This window comes from Thalassophryne amazonica, chromosome 16 (assembly GCF_902500255.1).
Source record: "Thalassophryne amazonica chromosome 16, fThaAma1.1, whole genome shotgun sequence".
Taxonomy (NCBI): domain Eukaryota; kingdom Metazoa; phylum Chordata; class Actinopteri; order Batrachoidiformes; family Batrachoididae; genus Thalassophryne; species Thalassophryne amazonica.
In genome coordinates, this window is record NC_047118.1 from 11,149,011 (window position 1) to 11,170,509 (window position 21,499).

A 21,499-nucleotide genomic window follows, 5' to 3' on the forward strand; every position below is an offset into this window, starting at 1 on the left:
TAGACCCCATTCTACCAGGCTGCTCAAGGAAGCCCTACCATTATGTAATGCTTCGATCTAAGTATGATCAATCTATCTTTGTTAGTTGGCTATGTACCACAGGCTTTTAAGGTGGCAGTAATTAAACCATTACTTAAAAAGCCATCACTTGACCCAGCTATCTTAGCTAATTATAGGCCAATCTCCAACCTTCCTTTTCTCTCTCAAAAATTCTTGAAAGGTAGTTGTAAACAGCTAACTGATCATCTGCAGAGGAATGGTCTATTTGAAGAGTTTCAGTCAGGTTTTAGAATTCATCATAGTACAGAAACAGCATTAGTGAAGGTTACAAATGATCTTCATTATGGCCTCGGACAGTGGACTCATCTCTGTGCTTGTTCTGTTAGACCTCAGTGCTGCTTTTGATACTGTGACCATAAAATTTTATTACAGAGATTAGAGCATGCCATATGTATTAAAGGCACTGCGCTGCGGTGGTTTGAATCATATTTGTCTATAGATTACAGTTTGTTCATGTAAATGGGGAATCTTCTTCACAGACTAAAGTTAATATGGAGTTCCACAAGGTTCTGTGCTAGGACCAATTTTATTCACTTTATACATGCTTCCCTTAGGCAGTATTATTAGACGGTATTGCTTAAATTTTCATTGTTACGCAGATGATACCCAGCTTTATCTATCCATGAAGCCAGAGGACACACACCAATTAGCTAAACTGCAGGATTGTCTTACAGACATAAAGACATGGATGACCTCTAATTCCTGCTTTTAAACTCAGATAAAACTGAAGTTATTGTACTTGGCCCCACAAGTCTTAGAAACATGGTGTCTGGCCAGATCCTTACTCTGGATGGCATTACCCGTGACCTCTAGTAATACTGTGAGAAATCTTGGAGTCATTTTTGATCAGGATATGTCATTCAAAGCGCATATTAAACAAATATGTAGGACTGCTTTTTTGCATTTACGCAATATCTCTAAAATCAGAAAGTCTTGTCTCAGAGTGAATGCTGAAAAACTAATTCATAGCATTTATTTCCTCTAGGCTGGACTATTGTAATTCATTATTATCAGGTTGTCCTAAAAGTTCCCTAAAAAGCCTTCAGTTAATTCAAAATGCTGCAGCTAGAGTACTGACGGGGACTAGAAGGAGAGAGCATATCGCACCCATATTGGCCTCTCTTCATTGGCTTCCTGTTAATTCTAGAATAGAATTTAAAATTCTTCTTCTTACTTATAAGGTTTTGAATACTCAGGTCCCATCTTATCTTAGGGACCTCGTAGTACCAATATCACCCCAATAGATCGCTTCGCTCTCAGACTGCAGGCTTCACTTGTAGTTCCTAGGGTTTGTAAGAGTAGAATGGGAGGCAGAGCCTCAGCTTTCAGGCTCCTCTCCTGTGGAACCAGCTCCCAATTCAGATCAGGGAGACAGACACCTCTCTACTTTTAAGATTAGGGCTTAAAACTTCCTTTTTGCTAAAGCTTATAGTTAGGGCTGGATCAGGTGACCCTGAACCATCCCTTAGTTATGCTGCTATAGACGTAGACTGCTGGGGGGTTCCCATGATGCACTGTTTCTTTCCTTTTTGCTCTGTATGCACCACTCTGCATTTAATCATTAGTGATCGATCTCTGCTCCCCTCCACAGCATGTCTTTTTCCTGGTTCTCTCCCTCAGCCCCAACACAGTCCCAGCAGAAGACTGCCCCTCCCTGAGCCTGGTTCTGCTGGAGGTTTTCTTCCTGTTAAAAGGGAGTTTTTCCTTCCCACTGTAGCCAAGTGCTTGCTCACAGGGGGTCGTTTGACCGTTGGGGTTTTACATAATTATTGTATGGCCTTGCCTTACAATATAAAGTGCCTTGGGGCAACTGTTTGTTGTGATTTGGCGCTATATAAAAAAATTGATTGATTGATTGATTGATTATTATTTTGTCTTTGTGTATCCTTAACAGGGCTATTCCACAGAGTGCCATTCCTTCCTGTTTAATCCCAAATAGCAAATCGGGCACATTTTGAATTATCATAGCAACTTCTTGATCCATCTTTGACAATCTTGAACAAACTTGGTATACATGGTAGTTACGGCCATCATCGTCAAAAGATTTGAAATTTGGATCCAATTTTTCAACTGTATTAAAAATTTCATCCCGATTCTTGAAATTGGTGATGGCACTTGGTAAGTTCCGGATATTTGTAGTCTTGACAGCGTCTGTCATGTTTGAACTTTAAATGTGGTAATTGTAGTGTCTACAGCTTGAAATCTGTTTGATCCTGCTCCATTAAGTAAAAATTTGAAGGCGACGCAGCGTTTATTGTAGCTTTGTTCATTTCTGGCAGAGGGCACAGCTCCTTTTTTTTATTTTTGGACTGGTTGCCAGGACTGCACTTTATAAGATGCCAGACAAAGCAGTTTCATCCTGTTTTTGCACTTTTTTTTTTTATCGTGGGCGAATGTACTAGAACGGCGCCCTATAATGGGATACTTATACGATGTATTATTTTATCCTCATAACAGACTTGCACAGTAATGTCTTGGTCCCACCAAATAATAAAGCCATGAATAATGAGCCATGTATGAATTTGTCAGTGATTATTCGAATAATGATCCATGTATAAATCTATCATGTATCCTCTATGAAGAAGCCTCAATGTGCCTCTAAGTACCTCGCATGTGCCAGGTATCAGTCTCTAATTAGCCATAACTGACCTGTCATTTGAGCCCTGTCCAGCCTCAAATAGCTCAAGTGGATCACCCCCCCCCCCCCCCAAAAAAAAAAAAACAAAAACCACAACACAAAACACATTAATAACCAGACAAGCTAGAACTGAACCATGGGTTCCTGGACAGTTGCCTCTGCGCTTCTTCTCACTTGCTTTATTTCTTCTGCGGCTTTACGGTCATTTTGATACAGGCGATCCAATTTTTAACTTTGTGTTCGTCCATTATTGTCTGCAAAATTGCTCTTTTGCATGCTGGCGTTCGGCGTAAATGCTTGTCACACACACAGCAGAGCTCATCTGTTCCATTATAACATGATGTTAAATCTATTATAAACATAGTTTTACAGCTGCTTATCAAGAAGGAATGAGCATGCAACTGTTTTACTAAACCATGACAATATAAACATTACAAATAATTACCTTTTAGGCTGTTACAAATACCTTCTCCACCTCATGGAGCACACGAGAGACAGGAAAAAAAGGGTCCCGGTGGAACAGTCCTCTGTGATTCCAGAAACGATTAAAGGTGTTTGCAACATCTAAACACTGACAGAAAATGATTGATCCACTACAAAATAATTATATTATGTACAGTGTCCAGTGCACAAAGCAGGTTGGATTGTCACGATGAAGTGCGCAATAGGGCGAAGCCAAAATAGCCTGTCCTCTCCTCGTAGCCGCCAGGTGCTGGTATAACGGGCTTTTAACAGCCTCGTCCTCACACCACATGCTTCTAACATGCCTCGTAGTACCTTGTACACAAACTGTCCCACGCTGTTGTTGCTAAATTTTGAACTTCTTGAAATTAGCGCCACGCTCAGAGATGAGCCTCATTAGCCAAATATTCTGCCTCTGAGCCACTATTCTCCCACGATTGTTGAATAACTAGACTTGTACCAAAAAAAGCATGCTACATGGCTCATTATTCCTCCTTTATTTTATCTAAAGTCTGGATCTTTTAGTGAAGCTTAGGGCTAGTGGCCAGCGATCACCTTAGTATTTCTTCTGTTTTTCTTGTTGCTTAATGCTGACAAATTGTGCTATGTTTGTTGTTTTTCTGATGCCTGATTCTGTTTGTTTTTTTTTTGTTTGTTTTTTTTTTGTTTCTCCCTCCTCTGAGGTGCGGCTCCATCCAGAGGGGTGTTGTGTTTTTTCTGCAAGCCTCCCGTCCTGTGCACCAGCATGGACGGCCAAAATTTCCTGTACATTTGATTTGTCAGTTGTGTCTGTAGCATGGCCCAAGCAGAGGGTCACCCTTCTGAGTCTGATCTGCTTGAAGTTTCTTCCTCAAATCATCAGAGTGAGTTTTTCCTTACCACTGTTGCCTGTGTGCTTGCTCTAGGGGTTGGAAAGGTTAGACCTTACTGGTGTGAAGCACCTTGAGGCAACTTTGTTGTGATTTGGTGCGAAATACATGAAATAACTTGAAAAAAATCCTTTATTATTCGGTGGGCCCAGGGCCTAACTCTTTCTACTCTTCTACTAAAATCATCACAGATGTGTATCGTACTCACGTCTTCAGTGGAACAAAGTAATGTGATCACATCTGAACTTTGGTTCTTGTGAGAATAGCGTTTTCTCAGTTCATGGGATGTCAGTGTTTTTGACTGTAGGGGAAGATGCAGCCTGATAAGTGTCATTCATTAGCAGTCGTCTTATCAGGGCCTCAAGGAAAAGGTTTTTTTGTTGGTGGTGTGTCTCGCAGCTGGTCATACAGGTAGAACCTCACTAAATGCTTGTCTAGTTACTTATATAGTAGAGGGTGTAGTAGCCTAAAGGGATTCTTCTTTCGTTTGCTTTCTTGTAAAATTAGATTGTAGTTACATAGCTGCCTATAGGGAGGTTTAACACTGAACATGATGTCATACTGCAAATATCACAATTGCTGTTCTTTCTTTCACGTTGGACTTCACATTACTTTGCCAGTTGTACCAGTGTTTGTCCCATCTTTGAGGACTTCAGTGTCCAAGCTCAGTTGCACTCACAGGAACTGTTTGCATGACAGAAACCTGGTGCACGCCATCCTTTTTATATTACAGAAATGACAGTCCAACAATCTTTTGTCTCTTAGTACTCATAGATGTAGATGTTTTTTGTGGGTGAAGTGTTACATTCTATATGGGCATGGCAGCTGAAGTCCTTTCTACAACCCCTGGCAATAATTATGGAATCACCGGCCTCGGAGGATGTTCATTCAGTTGTTTAATTTTGTAGAAAAAAAGCAGATCACAGACATGACACACAACTAGTCATTTCAAATGGCAACTTTCTGGCTTTAAGAAACACTATAAGAAATCAGGAAAAATAATTGTGGCAGTCAGTAACGGTTACTTTTTTAGACCAAGCAGAGGGAAAAAAATATGGACTCACTCAATTCTGAGGAATAAATTATGGAATCACCCTGTAAATTTTCATCCCCAAAACTAACACCTGCATCAAATCAGATCTGCTTGTTAGTCTGCATCTAAAAAGGAGTGATCACACCTTGGAGAGCTGTTGCACCAAGTGGACTGACATGAATCATGGCTCCAACATGAGAGATGTCAATTGAAACAAAGGAGAGGATTATCAAACTCTTAAAAGAGGGTAAATCATCACGCAATGTTGCAAAAGATGTTGGTTGTTCACAGTCAGCTGTGTCTAAACTCTGGACCAAATACAAACAACATGGGAAGGTTGTTAAAGGCAAACATACTGGGAGACCAAGGAAGACATCAAAGCATCAAGACAGAAAACTTAAAGCAATATGTCTCAAAAATCGAAAATGCACAACAAAACAAATGAGGAACGAATGGGAGGAAACTGGAGTCAACGTCTGTGACCAAACTGTAAGAAACCGCCTAAAGGAAATGGGATTTACATACAGAAAAGCTAAACGAAAGCCATCATTAACACCTAAACAGAAAAAAACAAAGTTACAATGGGCTAACGAAAAGCAATCATGGACTGTGGATGACTGGATGAAAGTCATATTCAGTGATGAATGTTGAGTCTGCATTGGGCAAGGTGATGATGCTGGAACTTTTGTTTGGTGTCGTTCCAATGAGATTTATAAAGATGACTGCCTGAAGAGAACATGTAAATTTCCACAGTCATTGATGATATGGGGCTGCATGTCAGGTAAAGGCACTGGGGAGATGGCTGTCATTACATCATCAATAAATGCACAAGTTTACGTTGATATTTTGGACACTTTTCTTATCCCATCAATTGAAAGGATGTTTGGGGATGATGAAATCACTTTTCAAGATGATAATGCATCTTGCCATAGAGCAAAAACTGTGAAAACATTCCTTGCAAAAAGACACATAGGGTCAGTGTCATGGCCTGCAAATAGTCCGGATCTTAATCCAATTGAAAATCTTTGGTGGAAGTTGAAGAAAATGGTCCATGACAAGGCTCCAACCTGCAAAGCTGATCTGGCAACAGCAATCAGAGAAAGTTGGAGCCAGATTGATGAAGAGTACTGTTTGTCACTCATTAAGTCCATGCCTCAGAGACTGCAAGCTGTTATAAAAGCCAGAGGTGGTGCAACAAAATACTAGTGATGTGTTGGAGCGTTCTTTTGTTTTTCATGATTCCATAATTTTTTCCTCAGAATTGAGTGATTCCATATTTTTTTCCCTCTGCTTGGTCTAAAAAAGTAACCGTTACTGACTGCCACAATTTTTTTTTTTTCCTGATTTCTTATAGTGTTTCTTAAAGCCAGAAAGTTGCCATTTGAAATGACTTAGTTTGTGTCATGCCTGTGATCTGCTTTTTTTTTCTACAAAATTAAACAACTGAATGAACATCCTCTGAGGCTGGTGATTCCATAATTTTTGCCAGGGGTTGTAAAAGTATTGGAACAAGGGCTTTTCATTTTTTCTTTTACACACTAAAGACATCAAGGTTTGAAAGAAAAAAAGTGCCTATAAAAAGACAGTTTGTAACACCAGGTTTTATTTCCTGGTATTTACATTTTGATGAGTTTAGACAGTGGAGAACATAGCAGCCTTTGTTTTGGAGTACCCAAGGCCACAGTCTTGCCTTGTGGCTTTTGGAATGTCAGCAGTGATGGAATGCACCCACAACTTCAAGTATCTTGTGGAAATCTAATCACCTGCTCTTGTTTTTTTCTCGTCAAGGTGCTGAATCAGACAGAGGATCACAGACAGAGGGTTCTCCAAGCTGCAGCTAAGACGCTCAGGGTGTGGTTCATTAAAGTCAGGAAGATGAAGGCCATCTATCACACCCTCAACCTCTGTAACATTGACGTCACTCAGAAATGTCTGATCGCGGAGGTGTGGTGTCCCGTCTCTGACCTGGACTCCATTCAGTTTGCCCTCCGCAGGGGCACAGTGAGTAACATTTTCTCAGGCAAATTATCTTTTAATAGAAGTTTATTGTACAAGTATTTGGACAGTGACCGATTATTGGTAATTTTGTATTCTATATAATACCTCCAAGGAGTTGATATCAGTCAAAATCTACAACCCCAAATCAGGAAAATCTTGAGATGGTGTGGAAATGCAGCAAACAAACAAAAAACACTTATTACATTTACTTTGACAATCATTAATTGCAGACAGTACGAATTCAAGATATTTCATGTTTTGTGTGGTCAACTTAATTTCATTTGCTAATATAAAGCCATTCCTGCATTTCGAGCCTGCAACAGATTCCACACTAATGTATTTACAACTTTTCAATATTTCCATTCCTTTGCACAACACTTAACATGTTTTGGCATTAAGGATACCAAGCAGTAAAGGATTTCAGGTGTTTTGTCCCAATCTTCCTGCAAACATGTCTAAGTGTGTGACAGTGCAGGGTGGTTGTTGCATCCCCCCCCCCCCCAAAAAAAAAATTGGTTAGGGGTGCATGCATGCAGTACATTCCAGTAGGAGTACTGGACTGGCATGTTTGACTGGCGTCAGTGGGTTGAGTTTGTTGAACTCAGAGCTGTGGTATAATATTTTTGGTTTGTTTTTGCATTGTAGGAGAAGAGCGGTTCCACTGTGCCTTCAATCCTTAATAGAATGCAGACCCAGCAGACGCCACCCACCTACAACAAGACAAACAAGTTCACCTGTGGCTTCCAGAATATTGTGGATGCTTACGGAATCGGCAGCTACCGTGAGATTAACCCAGGTAAAAGTGTTGTTCCTGTTTTGCGTCCTACACTGTGGATTCCTATCATTTACTGCGACTGTAATCATTAAATCATCACAGGCAGTGGGGCTCAAAAACAAGGTCTGTTTGCCCAGCTGGCTTCAATAGTGCCCTTCCATGAGTGAAGAGCATCATCCATTATCACTTTGTTCATGTCATATATTGTTTCTCCTTTTGCGTTTCCATCCCCTCATGTGACACCTGCCTTCCTCATTGTCTACAGCGCCGTTCACCATCATCACCTTCCCCTTCTTATTTGCGGTTATGTTTGGCGATCTGGGCCATGGGATTCTCATGACCTGTGCTGCTCTCTACCTGGTGTTGAGAGAGACCAGGCTCATAGCCCAGAAGAACGATAACGAGGTATGGATGGCTCCATTGTTCATCACGTCTGTCACATCATCAGAACATCATTTGTCACTGTCACTCCACAGCTCCAGAGATGTAGAGAACATAGAGCTTCTATGGTTATTTTTTCCTCTTCATACATAGTTAGAGATGCTATGGGTTGTACTAGAAAGAAACACTTGTTTATACGCGTTATAGCAGCTGTCTTTAAGTTGACTTGTTGGACTCCAAGAGACAGTTTTATTCATTTTTGCTCATTCCAGTGTTGGAATGGGTGTTGATTTGTTCATATAGCAACAAGCAAGCTACAATGCAAAATGTTGAATTAAATGTGACAAGCAATTGTGTACTGGTCTTGAGTGACTGTGAGTTGCTACTGTAGATAACCACAGAGGGCTGGATGAAATATGACTTTATTGAAGGCTGTACTTTGCTTAATTTTCAATAGTTCTGAACTTGTAAGAAAGCAATTTCAGAATGGTGAATGTTGGCTACAGTGTTGCCTTTTTTTTGGGGGGGGGGGTAGCTATTCAACATGGTGTTTGCTGGACGCTATATCATCCTGCTGATGGGAATGTTCTCAGTCTACACTGGCATCATTTACAATGACTGCTTCTCCAAGTCCCTTAACGTGTTTGGCTCTGGCTGGAGCGTCAAGCCTATGTTCATCCCTTCAGTTGGTGGCAACTGGACGTAAGTAGTCAAAGTTATTTAGAGTAACTCGAGATTTGTTTGTCAACATTTTTATGTTTTCTGACACAAGATAAAAACTCAGGTAAATGTTCCCTGATTAACAATGAATTAGATAAAATATTATTGAGAAGCGTTTGCAAGTATTTCTATCAGTCTGTTTAAAGAGGCATTCATCTTGGTTTGTTTAAACTGGTGACCGAACACGGTGAAGACAAACTGGAATAAATCTAGATTGTAACTATTATTTTTAACTAATGTTATCTTTGTCACAAATCGTGTCATCTTCTGTTGTCCTTAGTTTTGACTTGCTCCAAAATACATCTGTTCTCCAGTTGGATCCAGCAGTAAAAGGGGTGTTCAATGGACCGTATCCCATTGGCATTGATCCGGTGATTATTTTTCTGTTTGAATTATTGTCTTTGTCTTTTTTTAATCCATTATGTCTACTGATGTTTTGACCATTTTGTCTCTCAGTTGTGGAACATAGCTATCAACAAGCTCACATTCCTCAACTCCTTCAAAATGAAAATGTCTGTTATCCTCGGCGTTGTCCACATGTTGTTCGGAGTTGCGCTCAGCCTCTTCAACCACCTGTGAGAATTTCATCCCGTTTTATTTTTAGACATTGTCTTTTTGACTGCTCATGTACAGGGCTGCTTGTGGTTCTTTGAAGGTACTTCAAGAAATCCCTGAACATCTACCTGGGCTTCATCCCAGAGATCATCTTCATGTCCAGCCTTTTTGGCTACTTGGTCATTCTGATCTTCTATAAGTGGGTGGCATACAATGCAGCAATCTCCAAGGACGCCCCGAGTCTCCTCATTGCTTTCATCAACATGTTCCTCTTCAACTACAGCGACCCGAGTAACAAACCTCTCTACAGAGGACAGGTCAGACAGACTCTGTCATGGTTCTTTTACTTCGTTTAGTATAAACCACAGTAAGCTAACCATTCGTTTTTTTGTGCTTTCTGCTCTCGTTCTCATCACTGATTAGTGCAGATGGTTCTTCAGTCGCTGTTGGTGATAATTGCACTGGTGTGTGTTCCCTGTATGCTGGTAGTGAAAACTCTGGTCTTACGGAGACAGCACTTGTGGCGAAAGCATTTGGTGAGATGAATTGGATGTACTGAGATATTATTTATTCACATATTGACCTGAATATAAGGGTAATTCTAAGGTAACGGAATTAGAATCTGAGCAAATGTTTAATGCTAAACTAAAATATGGCCAGACTTTGTCATTGTAATTCTGTTACCAGGATTCTCCCGGTAAAAAAAAAAGTCATGCGATGCACTGCTTTTTTTTTTAATTTATGGCTAAATCCCTTTATATGTGGTTGGTGTTGTGTAAATGATATGCATGTTTAATAATTTCATTGCTTTGCACTTTTATAGTAAAATAGATATCACTGTAGTGGCACTTTATAACTTTCACATCTGCTTTAAATTTAATTGTCCCATCCATTTTCTATACCCGCTTACTCCAATTAAGGGTCACGGGGGGTGGAGCTTAACCCAGCATTGATAGGGTGTGAGGCAGGGTACACCCTGGACAGGATGTCAGTCTGTCACAGGGCCACAGATAAACAAACAAACACATGGATCTACAGATCTACAGTCAATGACACCTAACCTGCATGTCTTTGGATGTGGAAGGAAACCGGAGCACCTGGAGGGAACACATGTAAACACAGGGAGAACACGCAAACTCCACACAGAAAAGCCACAGGTAGGAATCGATCCCATGACCTTCTTGCTGTGAGGCAACAGTGCTAACCACTAAAGCACCGTGCTGCCCAGGTTGCTAATTGAGCAATGAATGTCATTCATGTGATCGCAATGTTGTAAAAGTGTTATGGTTATTGTTGAAACAAGCGAGGTGACAATCTCAATACATCAGCCTTTCCATGACCCCGCCACATACACGTTTAAAATTTAAGGTGTCGGTGTGGCTTTTGAATATGTTAGAGGTAAGAACGATGCATTACTTCATATGTTTATTCTGTTATTGGTGCGGGCCGTGATCTCAGCTGAATCACTGCGTTACTGTAGAATTGCCCATGAGACAGTTTTTGTTTTACGCTGACCTTTTATTATTCATCATTATCAAATAAAATCAGTTTGTTAAAAATGTTTTGTTTTTTTTCTCAAAAATATACAAGGAGAGCTTGAGAAGTTTTTGAGAAACCAACTGTTTGAAGTTTTGACTCTTTTGCATTTCCTCGTTGTATATCAGGGCACGCAGAACTTGGGCAGCATTCGGGTAGGCAATGGGCCTACTGAAGATGAGGCGGAAATCATCCAGCATGACCAGTTATCGCAGCAGTTCGAGGAGGAACCAGAGGTAAAGGGAGACGGATGCTGTTTTGAGCCCGACGTCTTACATGGGTAGACTATCTGTGTGAAAGAAAGAGGATAAGCTTGCCTCTCTTTAATTATTTAGTCATTCTGGCCTTGTTGGAAGTGGAAAGGGATACTTTGTTTTTCCACACTTGCAGCACCACCAAACAACATAAATTATAGATCTTGAACCAGTTTGGCACCAAATAAATGAGCTTTTTGTATATGTCTGACTTTACTTCCACATTGTACGAAGCTGCTTCTTTTTGTGTCACTTCTTTTTTTTTTTTTTTTTTTCTTACATGATGTGATGCAATCAGAAGCCTTTTGGAAGTAAAGTGTTATGATGCTGCAGGAATCATCTTCTATTTGGTTTGTGGCACCTGAAATCAAACTGAGAGGTTTAAAAATGGGTGTCTAACTGTTTTTTTTCTCTCATTACTTTTCTGTGTTCTGGTGCCTGTCTGGGTCAATAACTAAGCGTTGCCTTTTGTCAACTGCTTTCAAGGCCCGTGAGAATGAAGAGGTAGGTCTAGGAGCTCATGACTGCCCCTCTGTCTTGTGTTGTCTTTGTCAGTTGAGTGTTCTCCCGGGCTGCTGGTGTGTGTGTGTGTGTGTGTGTGTGTGCATTTGTCGTGTTTCTTGAATTCTGGGTCCCAGGGATTCCTCAATTGATGGCACAAATTACTCCAGCCTGCACTTCCTTTACTCTCCCAGTCACGTGCATGAAGTGTCAGCTAATTCTTTGGGTTCTTGGGGTCTTTTAAGGTGATGATGGTTCTCACAATGTCGGTGGTTTGTTAAAAGTGGCGATTGGTTTACAATAATTCGTCTGTGGCCTGAACGGCCACACCAGTTAATGAGACCGTGTCCATGTGGCTGTCAGGACCTGTTGTAGAGATGTTGACACCCTGGCAGTCCAACCTGACATGCACCTGTCTTTGTCATGTCCAGCAGTTTAACTTTGCGGATGTGGCAGTGAACCAGGCCATCCACACCATTGAGTACTGTCTGGGCTGCATCTCCAACACGGCATCCTATTTGAGACTTTGGGCCCTCAGTCTGGCTCATGCTCGTAAGTCACTTGATGCACGTTACAGTCAAAGCACGTGATCATAAATCTAGATTTTGTTTTTTATTACTTGCATTTTAATCCTTCCTGAGGTGTGTTTTTTTTCTCCTCTTCTCCGTGTAGAGTTGTCTGAGGTGTTGTGGTCTATGGTGATGCACACTGGACTTTCCAGTCGCAGCCTGGCGGGGTTCATTCTTCTGTCCTTGGTGTTTCTCTTCTTTGCTGTTCTCACAATCGCCATCCTGCTCATTATGGAAGGATTGTCAGCCTTCTTGCATGCACTGCGACTACACTGGTAAGTAGATGCCTCTTAGATTTTAGATTTATACCTCTGTAGGACTGGGTACCGAACTTCAGTTCTTTTGTGGCTTCAGTAGTACTGAGTATCGAAACACGCCTCGTCTTTCGATGCCAAGTTTCGGTACCCAGAGGTTACTCACGTGCAAGAAGAGCAGTCCGCAGCCATCCTCCTCTCAGCATTCAAGTCCACCTGTGGACGTTACAGAGCACGAGCAGCCAGATTCAAAATCTCCACCACCGGACTCCGCTTCAACTGCAACTTAATACGTGCATTGTTTTGAAGCTTGAAGCAATGAAGCACTGTTCCGACCCACTGCTTCGCTACCTTTCAGAAGCGTCAAATCCGCTTCTTAACCCTCTCAGAGTCATTAAAATATGTCAGTCATGAGTCAGTTTTGTGCGGATTAAAGTCACTAACTGGAATTCCTGTCTTGTTGCAAGAAAGAAACGTTCTGTTCAAACGGCTCTCTGCCGAGCGCGTCACGTTAGAAAGATAGAGTCTGGTTGGAATTACAACTTCAAAGCGAATCGCCATTTAAATCAAATGATACCTCTTTCCAAATGTTGTAATACAAACAAACTGCAATCGATTAAAAGTTTGTTTTCCTCCCAAAATGAGACATTCTGCGCTGACGTGCAGCAGCCAGCTCAGCTCAGATTCTATGGAGAGACATTCATGCCAAAATGTCTGAAAGGAAAGGCTTTTGACAAAAACTTCAGAGTGTTTTCAAGTGTTCGTTTGCACTGGAAATTATTTGTTGCTTCTGTTTTTCTGTAAGAAAACTGCTTGGAGTGCAGAGTAATGTCAGTGTCATTGCAACTCCTCCTAAGCTGATTTGCCTGTGTTGTAAACTACACGTGCACATACTGGTGTTAACATAGCTGATCCTGTGTGGTTCCAGAGGACCACTGATGGTCGTCCGTATCCCTGGATTCTGTAGTGTGAAGTGAATGAGGGCATAGAACTCTCCCCTGGACAGGACACCCGTCCTCGTAGGTGGACCAGGAATCGGATCCTGGTCTACATAGCCCAACTCCTTATCCACTGAGCTACCTGCTCAACACATTAATGTGTGAATACTGTTAAATTCATATTAATGTAACCATTTGAAAGCAGTGTTGACTCTTGTCATTTTTCAGTCGTGACTGATGTCTATGTTCTCCTATATTTTATTGAAGCATTAAAAGATAATGAATATGTTGGATTTAGAGATTTAATGGATGAAAATGAATCCACATAAAGTTAAATTACACTTGATGTGCTCCTTGCTGTGTTTGAAATGGGGCTGTGGCGCCACCTGTAGGTTTTTAGTGGTGGTGAAAGAGCAGTTTGGGAGTCACTAGGTCTTTCGTATTCACACTGTTATGTAGTTGTTCTAGTTCCAGGTCTTTTTTTCTGCTCTGTACCTCTGTATGAGTCTTTAATGAGGCTCAGATCAGTTTTTGTTGTGCTTTAATTTTCCGCGGGCACATGTGCAAAGAGTACCGGTGACGGCGCCACTTCACTGTACAGTTTAGTACTCTAGAGAGGAGTAAATAAATTTCAGTGACTGATTGGCCCGTGCACTTCTGGACTTTTGAGTTCAGATCAGACCTGTTAGTTGTGTGTAGTTTTTAATTCTGCTGTCCATCTTTTAAAATTCAGTTTGCTGCATGAACTCCGTGTTCATGGCCCAGTTGTATTTTACTGCTGCAGACAGAACATCAGGTATCTGTCGTTCCTTAAAGGTCATCTGGCTGTCACTTAGCAGCGGACTCTTTAAAAATAGATCCTGGTCACTTTATAGACGGGAAGAGTGTCGGTTCTAAAGAAGCACGGGTGCAGGTGGTTTATGTTTCACGAGTCGACTGTGGAATGGAGGACAAGGGTCATCTGCTCTGAGTGAGGCACTCCCTGGAGTGTGCTTTTTGACTGGACCTCTCTCTGTCTGTCTCTCTATAGGGTGGAGTTCCAGAACAAGTTTTACACCGGTCAGGGCTTCAAGTTTCTCCCCTTCACCTTTGAGGCCATTTTGGAAGGAAGGTTTGACGACTGAGACAAGACGATTCTCGAGTCGGTCTCCTGAGAACTGGCGTGATGTGGTGAATGCTGGGTTTTGTTCAGTGCAGTTTTCCCCCCTCAGGTTTCATGATGGCAGTAAAGCATCCCCCCACAGTGACCTGAGGTCTGTCAGACTGCCGTTTATATCAAAAAGGCACTTTTTTTTTTAGAATCAGCATGTTGAACATCTAATTCTTAAAAAAAAAAAAAAAAAAAAAAAAAAGTATTTCATTCCTGAAGAAGAAAAAATAGCGTCTGTTTTGTGACTTACTTTAGCTTTGTGTTGTTTGTGCACTCGTCTGTTAAGCGGCACAGATTTCTTCACTGGCAGCATGGCGTTCTGATCGTAAGTGAAGTCAGCAATCAACCTCTTTTTTTTTTTTTGTTGCACAGAGCAGTTCTGTGTCATTTCAGACATGCATACATGAAGTCGTCTCATGGGCAGAACTGAGAAGGGACAAAACACTAATCTGTGGTCAGGATGTCCACGCTGTCACATCTCTTATATCCTGAGCTGTGCTTTAACATTTATACTCGCTTGTTGTGTTCGTGATCTGCACATGGACCAAGTGAAGGATGTTAATCTGTAGCATTTTTGTTTCATGATGCACTAAAATGATTATCTGTTTGTTTTTTTTTTCTTCATGTTCACAACATTAGAAGGAAGAGGGGGGAAAAAGAACACGGCAGATGTATATAAACAGAATCTGCTCCACGTATTCATTGGTCACTTCTCCTTGTCCAATAAAGTGGGGTGAAAATGTTAAAATTGTGATATTGGGATTAATTTTTTTTTAACTGTATGGAACCTGTTTTAGAAACTACATTTAGTAATTTTGTGTGCATAGAAATCTTGGAGATCTTTTACATCAAAACGTGGAAAAATGGGCAGCGGGGAGAGAGCAGTTGCACTTATATTTTAATTGCGTATCCAAATATTCATATGCATGCACAAAGGGGATACTAAACATTACAGGCTACATGCAGCACTAGAATAACAACATTGTGGTAAGGAATCATCAATGACTGATCAGAATTGAGTCATGCTGCCGTACATGCTCACTCATTTTAGAGAAGCGTGCATTACTCCAAATCCTAAACTAGTGTTTCAACTATGCTTATGTCACATAAATCACCTCTGTTGGTCATGTTTACTTAATACTAAATTCATTCAGACCTGAGGGTTTCAATCTCATCTTGCCCTTTCTGTGTGTCTGGCTTTCTCCTGACTGCTTTTATTGGTGGTGTGACTGTGAGAGTGAACAGTTGTCTGTATGTGTTCAGAGTGAAGCTTGCTTCTCATCCAGTGCATTCTGGGTAACCCCCCACCCCACACACACACACAGAGCCACAAAATGAATGTGTGCAGACAAGTATAAAAACTGGACAAAAATAATCCATCTGAAAATGCCTGGAGTCTGCTTTACAGTATTTCTCCACTTGGTGGCAGTGTTGAGCAGGTTGTGCAGTTGCAGTACAGGTAATAACCACCCAGGGCTGTCTTGACAAATTATTTTAATTATCTGCTCCACAGCTGGACCTGACCTGAAATCAGACACTAGACATTAATTTGCAAACTGAGATTGAATCATCAGCAAGAGCACTGACTGCTTTGGAAGATGGACAGTTTTTTTTAAACCTGGGCTCCGTTCGTAGACATGTCTTAGTTAAACCTTTCACTGGAGATCAAGATTTTAATCACTGCACTATTGATTAAGAACACAAATACAGTTAGGGGCTGAGCAGCAGCTGAATATAACTATGCGTGCCAAGATAAAAAACACAGTAAATCGCTTCTTGTTGCCACTGAACAATTTAAAATCTCAACTATTTCTGGTGCTGTGGAGGGGATCCCTCTGGAGATGATGTGTGCATGTTTACATCACTAAACGTTATGAAGCTTCCTACAACAACCAACTGTATAGTTAGCCGCTTACCTTCACATCACGCATGGTCAGCAGCATCAATGAGGATCGATCTTAGTCTTGTTCCTTACAGACTGACCCCCTTGTTGACAATAGACTTGTAATGATCCATAGGGGAGCGGTGCTGCGAACACACTGGAGGCTAGAGTAAACGGCTAAATGTAATCTGTTAAAGGTTATTCAGTGAGGTAAAAATGTGCACATTTACCTCTGTAGGGATCCTCTTCATGCTGCCAGACACTTCACATACCATTTTCGCTCGTTTAATGGCGACGAGGTGGTTTATTGCGTTTTAGTTTGCCCACACAGTTGCATTATGCAGCTGTATTGTAAATCAATATTACAGAGATTAAAAGTTTTTGTCCCAAGTGAAAACATGAAGCCAAAGACATCTAAAAAATACTGTACTTACTCTTTTTATTTTTCCACATAAAGTGAATTTTCACTCATTCAGATCATTTAATAAGTACAGAGTAAAATAAGTACTGATCATGTTGCCATTTTTCTCAGTAAATATATTTCTAAAGGTGCTATTGGTGTGATATTTTCATCAGATGTTGATAACCTAAGTAATCCACACATACAAAGAAATCAAACCAGATGTCCACAGGTTAAGTTACAGAAATGCCACAAGGAAAAAAATATTGAACACCTAAAGAAAGGAGGTGCAAAAAGACGTGGAAAACCAAGACACCAGTTGAACTCTGTCAGTAATTAGAATGTAGTCCTGCCTCTTGTCAGTGCAAATTAATATCAGCTGGTTCAGTCCCAGCTGATGGCCTATAAAATGGTGTCACATGAGAAAGATAGGTAAAAGCAAAGCGCTCTCTTGAGATTTTGCTGCCTTATTGCAAAACATACTGATGGCATTGATTACAGATGAATTTCTGAACCTCTGAATGTTCCAGTGAGCACTGTTGGGCCATAGTCCAGAGGGGGAAAGAACATGAATTCATTGTAAACTTTCCACGACCAGGTGCTCCTCACAAGATTACTGACAGAGGACTGACGAGAATTATCAGAATTGTCCAAGAGCCAAGGACCACTTCAGGGAAAAAAAAAACAACAAAAAAACAGTTTCAAAGAAAACAGTAACACTCTTAACTGCCATGGCCTGTGTGCACACGCACCACTCAAGACTCCATTGCTGAAGAAAAGCATGTTAAGCCTCCTTTAAAGTTTTCTGCACAACATTTAGACAAGCCTGTGAAACACTGGGAGACTCTAGTCTGGTCAGATGAGACCCAAACTGAACTTTTTGGACGCCATAATACAAATCGGAAATGGCACTGTACGTCGCCCCCAAAAAACACCAGACCAACAGTGAAATCCAGAGGTGGGAACATCTTGGTGTGGGTTATTTTTCAAGTGATGACACTGGTAATCTTAATATAATTGAAGGAAGGATGAATGGAAAAATGTATTGAGACATTTGTGATTAAAAATCTACCAGGATGGTGAAAATGAAATGAGGGTTGATGTTTCAGCAAGATGACAATCCCCCCCCAAAAAGCCAAGGAAACTCTATTGGTTTCAGAGAATGAAAATAAAACTTAGAATGACCCAGCCAGTCACCTGACTTCAATAGAAACTCTATGGAAAGAACTAAAGATCAGAGTTCATAGAAGAGGTCCATGGAACCTTCAAGATTTTAAGGCTGTTTGTTTGGAAGAATGGACAAAAATTACACCTGATCAATGCATGTGACTAGTCTCTCCAAACAGGAGGCATCTTGAAGCTTCATTACCAACAAAGGCTTTTGTACGAAGTACTAAATAAATTTCAGTGGCAGGGGTGGTGGCCAAGTGGTTAGTGTGCTTGGTTTCAGTGCAGAAGGTTCCCCATTCAAACCCCATCCCTGCTATATTTCTTCATGTAATGTGGAGTTGCATCTGGAAGGCCATCTGGTGTAAAAATGGTGCCAAATCAACATACAGGTCCACCTTGGATTTGCTGTGGTGATCCCTGAGAGAAAACAAGGAAGCACCTGAAACGTCTTTCATTAAATAAGTAAAAGTGTTTTTCCTGTCATTCCATTTTATTTCACATAATTTCTGTACCTGTTTTGTTGTTTTTTTGCGTCTGTCGATTACTTGGGTTGTTACTGGCATCTGGTGAAAATATGTCAATCGCACCCTTAGAAATACATTTACAGAGAAACATGATGATATGTTAAATACTTTTACTAATTTAATTTTACTAGCTGTATGTTGTCCAAAACAGAGGCATCCAGCTCTGCTTGTTTTCCACTCCTGCTAGTAATTTTCAACTTTACACAAGTAAACCTTTGAGTTTTTTTATTATTATTTTTCTACCAACACACTGTGTCTCCTCAAGGGAGGTCTGACTATAAAAACCTGCAGCCTCTGGGACAAAGAACACGATGTCCCCTTTTTTTCTCCTCTCCTGGCTCCTATTATCCTCTAATAATGGAGCTCTTTATCTTTTTTTTTAATCAAGCTAATTTAATTTGATATTTCCCTGTAAGTCGCGTCTCTCCGGGGCCTGCACAGAGTCCCCTCACAATCCTTGCATGTTTACTCTTAAAGCCACTTTTACTCTGCAGTTTCAGAGCATCAATATTTTTCTGTTTTATCTAAAGCAAACATAAAGCGCACTTCAGCTTGGCAGAATAACGTCTCCAGGAGTGGTCTGTTTCTTGTAAGGATAGTAGATTTGGTTTTGGATAAGAGCTGCTTTTGCAGCTGTTGTGGTTCTGCAGGCTTTGGTGTTTTTTTTTTTTCTGGATTCAGGCATTTAAAAGTAAGGAGTGTGTTTTTGCAAAGTATAACGCATTTAGAAGCGTGATGATTTGAGTTTTTCTCACAAATTGCATGAGGTTAAAGTGCACCTGCGACTATGTGGTCCTGCAGCCTGCACGTGACTCCTCTGGGGGCTGGGCTGGTGGGAGCAGATTAGACACTTTTGCCATCGTGAAACGCCTTTCTGCACTTTTGTGGGAACTCTGGTGCTGTCTTCCATCAAAGGATGGCACGCTACATAAAGACGCTGGGGCCAAGCCATTTGGATCCCAAACCCTGGAAAAGAAGAAAACCACCAGAGTGCACCAAGGGTCCTATAAGTGGAAGGTGGTGACTGGTCATCCACGGCACTGTGATGGGCTGAGTGATCCAAAGAGGTGCACACACACCCATTTGTCCCGTTACATGAAAATTGACATTGTTGCACAAACCTGCACACTTCGTTCTGTGCAAGTGAGATGCATAATGGCGAACGAGAGAAGAAAGACATAAAGTAATAACTAATTTACAGTCCAAAATATGTCTAGAAGCAAACATTTCCACAAAGTGCATGTTTTTCTTGTGGTCTTCCATCTAAACATTTTTAGCCTTTTAGTCTGCAGAAGCCACAACACGCTGTACAGATCAATCAAGGGCACAACACAAACCCTTCCACATGAGCATACTTTAAAAACATCAAGCCAGCAGCCACTGAACCATGTGACACTCTGAAACCGTGTATGCAAATTGGACTGCGGATTAGTGGTTAGCACTGCTGCCTCACAGCAAGAAGGTCATGGGATCGATTTCCACCTGAGGCCTTTCTGTGTGGAGTTTGCATGTTCTCCCCGTGTTTGTGTGGGTTCCCGCCGGGTGCTTCCTACTACATCCAAAGACATGCAGGTTAGATGGATTGCAAACTTTAAATTGCCCATAGGTGCGACTGTGTTTTTGTCTATATATATATATATATATATATGTATGTATGTTTTGAGTATATTTCTTATTGTTACATGGGAAACAAGGTACCAGTAGATTCAGCAGATTCTCACAAATCCAACAAGACCAAGCATTCATGATATGCACACTCTTAAGGCTATGAAATTGGGCTATTAGTAAAAAAAAAAATAGAAAAAGGGGGTGTTCACAATAATAGTAGTGTGGCATACAGTCAGTGAGTTTGACAATTTTGTGGAACAAACAGGTGTGAATCAGGTGTCCCCTATTTAAGGATGAAGCCAGCACCTGTTGAACATGCTTTTCTCTTTGAAAGCCTGAGGAAAATGGGACATTCAAGACATTGTTCAGAAGAACAGCGTAGTTTGATTAAAAAGTTGATTGCAGAGGGGAAAACTTATATGCAGGTGCAAAAAATTATACATCTACAATGATCTCCAATGCTTTAAAATGGACAGAAAAACAAAACAGAGACGCATGGAAGAAAACGGAAGACAACCATCAAAATGGATAGAAGAAAAACCAGAATGGCAAAGGCTCACCCAATGATCAGCTCCAGGATGATCAAAGACAGTCTGGAGTTACCTGTAAGTGCTGTGACAGTTAGAAGATGCCTATGTGAAGCTAATTTATTTGCAAGAATCCCCCGCAAAGTCCCTCTGTTAAATAAAAGAAGCGGTTACAATTTGCCAAAGAACACATCAACTGGCCTAAAGAGAAATGGAGGAATATTTTGTGGACTGACGAGAGTAAAATTGTTCTTTTTGGGTCCAAAGGCCGCAGACAGTTTGTGAGACGACCCCCAAACTCTGAATTCAAGACACAGTTCACAGTGAAGACAGTGAAGCATGGTGGTGCAAGCATCATGATATGCAAGAGCCACCAGTAGAGGCTCTTGCTGGCCTCTACTGGTGGTTGGCTCTCACTGCGGTATTGTATCACTTCCTGTTCCGGAGCACAGCGGTGTTTTTCTGTATCTGTTAGCTGTTTAATCTGCGCAGTTAGATTGATCTAGTTACCTAGATAACGATTTGCTTCACAGTGTAATCTTCACGTGCCTTAACTAAAGCACTCCCTCTGCTTAATCACCTCTAAATTATTTACACATTATTCACTTTGTGTGTTTTTAGGAATCCACTAGCTTAGCGCAGCTACTAGCTCTTAGCCGGTTTAGCATGGCGGCTTCTCCTGTCTCTCCCGCACT

The 21,499-nt window shown here is 41.0% G+C and overlaps 1 protein-coding gene across 5 annotated transcripts in view; it reads left to right on the forward strand.

Moving 5' to 3' along the window:
- atp6v0a1a (ATPase H+ transporting V0 subunit a1a) overlaps positions 1-15,434 on the forward strand; it is a 31,132-nt gene extending 15,698 nt beyond the window's left edge. For 2 of the 5 annotated variants that reach the window (XM_034190349.1, XM_034190348.1), the window contains exons 10-22: positions 6,851-7,063; positions 7,706-7,856; positions 8,101-8,240; positions 8,752-8,918; positions 9,217-9,307; positions 9,393-9,511; positions 9,592-9,808; positions 9,920-10,027; positions 11,156-11,263; positions 11,741-11,785; positions 12,214-12,334; positions 12,455-12,626; positions 14,574-15,434. In XM_034190349.1, coding sequence (XP_034046240.1) covers positions 6,851-7,063; positions 7,706-7,856; positions 8,101-8,240; positions 8,752-8,918; positions 9,217-9,307; positions 9,393-9,511; positions 9,592-9,808; positions 9,920-10,027; positions 11,156-11,263; positions 11,741-11,785; positions 12,214-12,334; positions 12,455-12,626; positions 14,574-14,667 — 1,746 coding nt within the window. In that variant the 3' untranslated portion in view covers positions 14,668-15,434. The remainder of the gene's footprint in view (positions 1-6,850; positions 7,064-7,705; positions 7,857-8,100; positions 8,241-8,751; positions 8,919-9,216; positions 9,308-9,392; positions 9,512-9,591; positions 9,809-9,919; positions 10,028-11,155; positions 11,264-11,740; positions 11,786-12,213; positions 12,335-12,454; positions 12,627-14,573) is intronic. The other 3 variants (XM_034190351.1, XM_034190352.1, XM_034190353.1) reach the window with 3 other exon arrangements.
- Positions 15,435-21,499: the final 6,065 nt, after the last annotated feature.